The sequence below is a fragment of the Priapulus caudatus genome, unplaced genomic scaffold (assembly GCF_000485595.1).
Source record: "Priapulus caudatus unplaced genomic scaffold, Priapulus_caudatus-5.0.1 Scaffold461, whole genome shotgun sequence".
Classification (NCBI taxonomy): Eukaryota; Metazoa; Priapulida; class Priapulimorpha; order Priapulimorphida; family Priapulidae; genus Priapulus; species Priapulus caudatus.
In genome coordinates, this window is record NW_014577522.1 from 94,773 (window position 1) to 104,289 (window position 9,517).

The 9,517-nt window shown below is 44.5% G+C and overlaps 2 protein-coding genes across 2 annotated transcripts in view; one reads left to right on the forward strand and one right to left on the reverse strand.

Moving 5' to 3' along the window:
* LOC106810664 (PRKCA-binding protein-like) overlaps positions 1–2,203 on the forward strand; it is a 12,581-nt gene extending 10,378 nt beyond the window's left edge. The window contains 2 exon segments of the mRNA XM_014814097.1: positions 275–378; positions 844–2,203. Coding sequence (XP_014669583.1) covers positions 275–378; positions 844–1,005 — 266 coding nt within the window. The 3' untranslated portion in view covers positions 1,006–2,203.
* A 1,481-nt stretch (positions 2,204–3,684) lies between these two features.
* Positions 3,685–9,517, reverse strand: part of LOC106810666 (fatty acid synthase-like) — a 36,899-nt gene continuing 31,066 nt past the window's right edge. The window contains exons 30-34 of the mRNA XM_014814098.1: positions 8,968–9,278; positions 7,524–7,685; positions 6,808–7,080; positions 5,872–6,123; positions 3,685–4,908 (exon numbers count right to left, since the gene is read on the reverse strand). Of these exons, the coding sequence (XP_014669584.1) occupies positions 4,783–4,908; positions 5,872–6,123; positions 6,808–7,080; positions 7,524–7,685; positions 8,968–9,278 (1,124 nt within the window). The 3' untranslated portion in view covers positions 3,685–4,782. The remainder of the gene's footprint in view (positions 4,909–5,871; positions 6,124–6,807; positions 7,081–7,523; positions 7,686–8,967; positions 9,279–9,517) is intronic.

A 9,517-nucleotide genomic window follows, 5' to 3' on the forward strand; every position in this document is an offset into this window, starting at 1 on the left:
TTTTTTTAATATTCATTGATAATAACAAGATGGCAATTAGGGCGGCATGCATTCACTCGAAAGGAGTGCTGTCGGTGGACCGAGATACGGAAGTTTGCAGTAAACTGCATAAATATAGCAGTCTTTGACAGAATTACTCCTTTTGCCACGCAGTCTATGTGTATCTGTAAATGCTAGATGATTCTACCTGTTCACGCCCGGTAGATATTGTGCAATGCAATCCATTTGAATTTATCTATTAAAAAATTAATTGTTCTGATTTAAATCCTTGTAGTTCAAGATATCGTCTTCCAGCTGCTGCGGTTCGTTAGTGCTCTGTCTCATTACCATGACGACTGCTACAAAACTTTACAAGAAGCAGACGTTTTTCCTATCGAGGTAATGTCCTAGCGTGTGTTGGGTTGGGTGGATCATATGATCTCGGTTACACGGTGATCCCGTACATTTGTTTGGGCTAATCACTGATCGAGATCACAAAATTCAGACTTCTGATGAGGTGAATTTGAGTGGGATCCAATATGGCAGCATGTAACTCAAACAGTCACTGCTTGTTGCTGGTTTGAATTATCCTGTGATTGGTAACAGCAACAGTTGAACCATTAGAGACACATTTTAATTCGTTTGGACTGATCAGGATTAAGTAATTCAGATCAGATGGGTCCATCGCAAACAAAGCAGAAGTTTCGGTTCAGTACCTTCTTACTCCCACTAGCTTTCCTACATGTGTTATATATTAAAATCCACTGTACATTGTGACGGCTATGTTGTCCCCTCGCCACCACACCATTCTTATATCAAGGAAATCATTTTAGAAAACCTGACGAGCTTTGCGTTGCCCTATAGGTTGACCTATCGCGAAGCACCTTTGCCTGCTCCGACAGCACGGACTACCATGAGGACGATGAGGAGGAGGAGGAGGTAGCTGAGGAGGTGCACGAAACCCCAGCAGCAGGAGGAGGAGGAGGGGTGGGCGAGGTTGCAGAGGGAGACCTGCTAGGGTCATGAACAGGACGGCAGAAGCTTACTCATGGACGGTGGTGGAGTTGCTAACTGCAGCAGCATCGTATGGGACGCCGTGCCGTGTAGGTGAGGCACAGAGAGAATTAGGGTGCAGTGTCACACTCTGGCAGCCACGTTTACTAGGGTGATGTGTGAATGGAGCTTCAGGAGCGCTTTTACAAATGTATAGAGAAAGTGCAATATATGTATTTATGTGGACGTTGATTACATTGAAGAGATTATATATATTTATCTATATTATATATATATATATATATGTATATATAATCTGTTCCATTTCTGGTTATATTTATTGGAATCGTTACCTATGTGCCTATATAACATGACAATTATCAGGATAGAAATGTTGTTAATAGAGCCGTACAGAGCTTGAGGTTCAGTAACCTTTGTAAAAATAGTAATATATTCAGAAATACTATCAGTCGGCTGACATTAAAACCAATTTGATTTCAGTAGGCACCCATCTCTTCAAATATAACGTAAACTGTTAAATAATACTGTTGAGCAGGTATAGGCATGAAATGGTTTAGTGATTGACTATATTATATTTTCAATTATTTAATTCGTTTGATAAGTCAACATTCCATCGATATATTAAAGAGCATCTAAATAGGTTGACACAATGAACTAGTCAGTTGAATTAAATTTTTATTTATAAATGGCCTGTTGGAATGATTTATACATTTATCCAATTACCATGGTTTGATGTGAATGTGTATGTTACGATACTGGAGATCACATTACTGCCACTACTGATACAACAGTGCTATAGAGCGGAATTATCTGTAGAAGCAATTTGATGATTGGTGATTTTCCATCGCGACAGCAGGGTTTATAGAAAGTTTCGTCTCTAGCTTCGCATGTTGTTAGTATTTGTGTTTCGCTAGATATGACAAATCGTATTGTTTTCGTCTGCACACTCGTACATTGCATGTATTTGTAAACCTGCCAGCGACAAAGAACCAAAGGAACATGATTTGATGTTACGGATGTGGAACTGTGTGAAAGCGTATTCCAAAGATATTTATAGTGAAAATGCACATGGATTCTTGATGTATAATGGATGTGAAAATTGGTGAAATAGTATTCAAAAATATATAAAGTGAACAGACATGGATATGAATGATGTAATTTTTGTCGGGGTATATTTCAAAATAAATGCTTAATAACGGATCAACGTTTATTCTCTTTGCGGGAAGTCTTGCTAAGGATTGTCATGTATAACTTCATCACAGGCACTTGCTATCCACCCCTCACCGAGTACACTAACCCACGCTGATATCTATGCAGCTCAAAACGCTTGTATGCGTGCGCGCGCGTGTGTGTGTGCGTGCGTGCGTGGGTGGGTGCGGGAGTGTGTGTGCACGCGCGTCTGTACGTGTTTGTGCGTGAGTGTACGCGTGTGAGTGAGTGAGTGTGCGCGCGTCTGTACGTGTTTGTGCGTGAGTGTGTGTGTGTGTGTGTGTGTGTGTGTGTGTGTGTGTGCGTGCGTGCGTGCGTGCGTGCGTGCGTGCGTGTGTGCGTGTGCGTTCACGATATAAGTATGGGCTCGGCGAGCGGCGGGGTTCTATATAGGTTTAACTGTGGATTTACAACGCTACATTAGGCTAGTAGTTTCGCATGAGGTTAGTTTTTGCTTAAAATTTAAACAAAATGCGAATAAGAAGTTTAAAGGGATAGCAACTGTTGAGCATAGATGAGTTTCGTCATTCAATCGCGTTTGGTCATGCAGTACAGTGAAGTGCAACATGTATTGAAGCGCTGTCAAAGCCCGGTTACAGTATTGGATTCTTTTCTTCTCCGGTTTCGCAGCAAACGGTAAAGTGTTGTAATCGACCCACCCGCGTGCATGTGCGTGCGTGTGCGTGTGCATGCGTGCGTGTGTGTGTGCATGCGTGCGTGTGCGTGTGCATGCGTACCTGTACGTGTGCATGCGTACATGTGCGTGTGCATGTGCATGTGTGCGTGTGCATGCGTGCGTGTGCGTGTGCATGCGTGCGTGCGTGTGCGTGTGCATGCGTGCGTGCGTGTGCGTGTGCATGCGTGCGTGTGCGTCTGCATGCGCGCGTGCATACGTGCTTGTGCGTATGCATGCGTGCATGTGCATGTGCATGCGTGTGCGTGCGCGTGCGTGTATGCGCGTGTGTGCGCTATGCACTCATAATGTGCGTCCTATGTAAATGTAAAGTACAGGGGCCCGATATCAGAAACACGCGTATAGCAATAACATAATAACAGGAGTCTATCGTCTTTGTATAAAACGTCGTACCTTTTGAAATGAGGTGCCGTGCAAAAGTTATTATATTTTAGGCTGTATTCCGATTATATTTTTTGCGTTTTCGCATGTATATATGAGATCTGCTTCACACTGTAAGGTATAGACGAGGTGTAGTGGCTCTGTTGTGGCTGGTCGGAGTTGTCCCCAATAATAGTTATTTTGTTCCCGATTCCGTGATCGTAGCCTGCTAGCGTGTCCATATCCATTTCCCTTGTGACAGTAACATTTTTGTCTCGCTTTGTATTTGGTTAGTATTTGTGTTCGACTAGATTAAAATTATTATTTTCCTAAATTAATATATTGCGTTTGCATATATTGCGTTTTTTTTAATTCTAGAGTGACGCAGAACAAACGAATCGCATTGGAAGAATTAAAAAAGGCGTGAATAATTTTCCACGTTCTTTATTTCAAAATAAATACCTCTAACCTATAAGCAACACATTCGTGTTCAGATTCGTGCTCGCCAATTTACTTACTCACAGCAACTCGATCAATGCTTAACACAATAAGTTGTAATAACACAATTACGAAACCTTCAATCACAAAACTAACACACCGCAAAGTATACATTCCTGGCGGCTGCCTTTTCACCGGTAACCAAAATCTTCAACGTTTGCAAGCATGTTCCTGCAACAGTCAGAGGCACATCTATGTACATCTATGCACAAATACGTAATGCGGTGAATTGATATCGATATACAGTCGATACACCAGAGAAGTGATAACACGACAATTACATCTCATCTTAAGTAGATTATTACATGCATTCTCCGTGAATATATTCGGTCTATTATGTGCGCCTGCTCTCATTGTGGGCGATAGTGCTGCAATGGCGATAACTAGCAAAGATATCTAGATAATGCACACCACATTGCAAAGTATAATAATAAACTGGCCAATGTAGCAAAATATAACAAAAACTACTACTTCTTAAACAACGTTAACATCATATAATATATGCATAAATATTGATATATGTATGTACGTACGTATATATATATATATATATATGGACATATCTGTATAAAGATTATGAGTGAAAGACCACTACATGCTCCTTGTGCGAGGCACAGAACAGTTAGATTGCTATATTACACCAAGCCTAACTCTATTTTCACACGGTGTTTTATTGAAAGCAATTAAACGTTACTTCATGGTGCCGTACAACGGAGAGAAACAACTATTTGCTATCACGTGAAGTGATATACAATTATAATTGAACCACATATTAAATTATATTAAATATAACACATACATCTGGCCCCTCTCTCTCTATATCTCGGAATGCAATCTGTGACATTAGGAGCAATCTTAAAATGGAATTTTCTGTAACCGGTATTCTTCTTCCACTAACTTCAACAACAGCAGCAACAATAATAACAACGACAAAGATTTTTGACAAAAATGACATCCGCAGGTATTCTTGCACACATCTCTCGGTAGATGGCGCCGCTAACACCTACAGCTATGACGACACCATTACATCAACATGCCTCAGTCGTCGCCTGATGACCAAGGATCGCCGCTGCCGTGGCGACGGCCCGGTCGCCTTCCACGAAGGTCACGTGGTCTCCCGCTACCCTGTGCACTGTCACCACTCCGTCGCACACCTATAAACCAGCAGCAGACATGTTCAATGAAACGTTTGCTGAACTCAGAGAGAACAGAGAGAGGGGGACAGAGAGAAAGGAATAGAGAGAAAGAAAGAGCAAGACAGCAAAAGTGAAAAGTGATAGGTGAATCGAAAAATAATTCGTAGAGATATTGAACAGAGTAGCAGACGTGAGTTAAGGATAGGCAGTCAGGGTTACGGACAGGTACCACTGTAAAGGGCATTACAACATAACTGCTCATCAAATCCAACCAAACACACATCTATTTAATAAAAGAGATGTCTCTCTACGCTCACTGTGAAAATAATCACAGAAACTTCATCGCTAATTACATGACAGCAACAATTACGCGCGTAGCAACAAAATTAACGGTTCAAAACAGCTGCAACAGCGTTTCTGATTTGAATGCTGGGGTGGCACGCAGTACATTCTGAGATAGTGCTCGCTCATGATGTCACTATTTAAAGGGCGTTCCGGGGTTTGTAATAGCCAGGTAAGCATATGCAGGGATTTTGACCTGTTTGGGAGACCATAGACAATCTACTATTACGTAGCTGCCCAGGGGCGCCAACTCACAAATAAAATGGGTATTGACATTTTGACCGAATTTCACCTACAACTCTGTATGTATCCTAAAGCTAGCAGCACACTTCACCATTTTCGTTGCTCGTACAGGCAATTTTCGTGGTCGGCAATTTTTGTGGCCGTTGCCGCGTCACAGCACACTTCACCACAAGTTGCCACCGCGAGCAATTTTCGTAGTGAGAAATCAAACCCGTTTGATTCTCGGCAACTCGTGGTCACCACTAAATTTCCGTGGTGAGTGGTCGTTGCTGGCCCCCGCACACTTGACCATTTTTGTGGCTACCACGAAAATTGCCTGTACGAGCAACGAAAATGGTGAAGTGTGCTGCCCGCTTTAAGCGAGAGGTAACAGCATGATATTTGAAGGTCACTCACCTCGTGCAAACCATAATCTTCGCCAAGTCCCTCGCCCTGCTCGTGTCCATCCTCCGCCCGGATCAGTGTGACGTTGCCATGGTAATGCTCATCCACCTGGTAACGGTCAGCGATGATCAGCTTCTTGTAGTACGACCACGCAGCTTCCTCCAGGCCGCTCCGCTCGTGGAAGAGACCAGTCTGTAGGAGCACCTCGGTGGCGTAAGCTACCCGCGATTCCTGTGAGTCTGCCGCCAGTAGTTCGCAGCGTACCTACAGCGGGAGAGAGAACGAGATGCTAGCGACGGCAGGGGGGCAGTCTAACCGCAACTTGTCACGCCGTCCACACTGTAGAGGGATAGACGTGGTTCTATATGCTGCTGTATGCATCACAGTGCTATGAAGATCGTACTGCTAAATACTTTCTATGCGTTGCTTATTACTTACTGCTTACTACTTCATATATCTTCACTGTTAAGTGCTCACATGGGTAGGTTTCAAGGTATTGTTCATTGACATTACTACGCATGCACCCTTCACCAAATAACCACTCAATATTTACTGCATCTTCACCGTTTAAGTGCTCACTATGTACTGGCACTGTTCACTGATCACTACTTACTATGGGTTACCATGTACTCTTCACCGCTTGTCACTGCGTATACTGCACGAATACCACATTTACCGTACACTGCAATTATCGTGATATTACTGTAGCAGTGAGGGACGAAGGGTCGTTGTCGTATCAGGTACTACATATATGTACCCGAGATAGTTTTAGGTTGTTTAGTATTATGTTTATATTTTTATATGAGGTATGCTTAGGGTTAGGGTTAGGGTACACTTCTGTAGTACAAGTCTGGTACACTTTGTGTATACATATATGTACCTCGGGTACATATATGTAGTACCTGATGCGACAACGAACCCTTCAGCAGTAGTGAGCGACTGTTTTACCGTGTTGTAGTCGACCTCCATGAACTGCATCATGAATGCGCACAGAGCCTCCGAGAACGTCTCCACCTCGAACGTGGCTCTCTCTGCAGGCGCACGTGCCGAGTACTTTCGCGTGTGTGCGGCAACGAACGAATGCGAGCCGTCCAGCAGGACAAGATGGCCGATGGTGCGCTGCGTCTGCTGCAGCTGTAGTGCCATCTCAAAGGCGACGCAGGCACCGAATGAGTAGCCACCTAGATGGACGGCTCCCATCGGATAGTGGTCGGTGATTTTCTGAAAGAGAGAGAGAGAGAGGAATTAGTGAACAGAAAGAGTGGAGAGAGTGAAAGAAAGATAGAGGGAGAGATGGAGTGAGATCGCGAAAGAAAGAGAGCAGGAGAGAAGAGAAAGAGAGAGTGAGAGAAAGTGTGTGTGTATGTGAAAGAAAGAGAGAGTGAGCGAAAGTACGTGTGTATGTGAAAGAGAGAAAGACAGAGTGAGAGAAAGTGTGTGTGTATGTGAAAGGTCACAAGAGAGAGTGAGTGAAAGTGAGAGAAAAAGAGAGAAAGAGAGAGAGAGAGAGAGAGAGAGAGAGAGAGAAAGAAAAGGAAAAAGGAGGAAAAAAGAAAGAAAAAAGAAGGCTGCTTTGCTGTGACGTTGCCAACGGTCATTCGTTCACCACTGGATCTACATAGAGAGTCAATAACGAAAACTTGCACAATCAGTGGGCAGCTTACCTGGATGTAAAAGGTTGCCAAATTTTGCAGACTTGTGAGTGGTGCCTCTGTGGTACACTGTAATCCGTACACTGGACAGTGCATTGCTGGGGCCAAATCCTGTAGTTGCAGTGCTGCACCCTCTAAGGGGTGTATCAAGAAGTAGGGTATGCCTTCTTCAACCTGAAATGGCACACATATCAGTAAAGGTACTTAAACGAAAAACGCCTGTGAGATTCCTTCTGAATTGTCGCGAAAGTACCTAATATGGGCGCACATTCCGTATACGTAGGCTGTACCTGTACCTTGCCTAGCATGCTCATCAAGGTTCCCATCAAGCCTGTAACGCATGTTGCGTCCGATATGCCTTCAAAGTTGAAGCTAATTCGCGACGTTCCAACAATCCCTCAGACATGTCTCAATGGCTAATTGACATGCCTTAATTACCTCCGCGCAAAGAAGTTGCAGGGGAGGTAATGTAATCGGTCTCGTGTGTGTGTGTGTGTGTGTGTGTGTGTGTGTGTCCAGCCCGCGCGGCGCGATCGATAGCGCGCCGAGTCAGCAGCAGGCGAGTGAGTCAGCAGCAACCACCAGCGAGCGGCGAGTCAGCAGCCGCCACCAGCGAGCGGCGAGTCAGCAGCCGCCACCAATGAGCGGCGAGTCAGCAGCAGGCGAGTCAGTCAGCAGCAGCCAGCAGCGAGCCAGCTCGTAACACATACATGTTACATGCTCGCGGAGGTATGCACTCTCCATGAGTGCCCTGTCTAGTTTCCAACTGTGTTAACTTTTTACAATCTCAACACAGTTATGCTATGTTTTCACAGATTGATGCATATGCTGCCAAACTGCTTAAGTTTATAGTAGTATCTAAGAATATAATTAGTACCTATCTGACCCCAATTGGTACACAACCCCCTTTCCAGGCCATATCCCCCCTCCCTCCACAAACGACATGTTTTCCTAGGGGGAAGCCTGTTTATAAGTCATTCCTTAGGCATTATTCACTGAAGGTTAACAATTGTTGAGACCCTATGCTGTAAACTATTCCTACCCAATGAATCTTCATAACGGGATCGAGTAATTACACAGCTAACCATACAGAAAAGATTCAAGTAAAGTTCATTCAGAAACGTTGCAGTGCCATCCTTAATTAGCATGTGCTACCAAAGAGGTCCATACTTTGTTGAGCTGTGCTTTACTCTCCTTGAGCTTCGTTATAGGTAATAATTAAAGATAACCCACTTGTTACACTGTTAAATGTTCAAGATATTGTGTACGTGTGCTGCCCCCTACCTTAGGATGGTATAACGATATGTGCTGCCCCCTACCTCAGGATGATGTAACCATGTGCTGCCCCCTACCTTAGAATGATGTAACCATGTGCTGCCCCCTACCTCAGCATGGTGTAAATTAACCATGTGCTGCCCCCTACCACAGGATGGTGTAACCACGTGCTGCCACCTACCTCGTTTAGCTTTACGAGACACTGCGTTGGAATCAGCTTATTGAGGTCCCAGCGGTATCGTATCAGCGCCTCGCTCTCCGCAAGCTCCTTAGCGCGTCGCAAATCCTCTCCGTGTCTCGCCTCGTCCTTGTCGGCCTCGCCGCGAGAGATGCGCTCGAGGCAGCGCATCGTCAGCAGGCGGATGTTCTCCATCGATAATGAGAGGTCGAAGTCTCGCTCGAGCGTCTGCTTCACCTCGACACCCATCAGCGAGTCGAGACCAAGCTCTCCCAGCGTCAGCTCAGCATTCAACGTCGCGACGTCCTTCACTCCTGCCGCCACAAAATTACGCACGTTATTACTCATTATAACATATTTTAATGTCAATGTTTACCATGCTTGTGAAAACAAGTGCCGCATAGCGACAGCGCTCATCTAACGTCTACTGCGGTGACTCTGTGGTGGAGTGGTGGGATTCTAGTAAACCCTGTTAGGCTGTTAGTCCCAAATGTGTTCACATACACGCCGAAATAGTGGAATGCACAGAGATGGTATCAGGAACCTTCTCAAA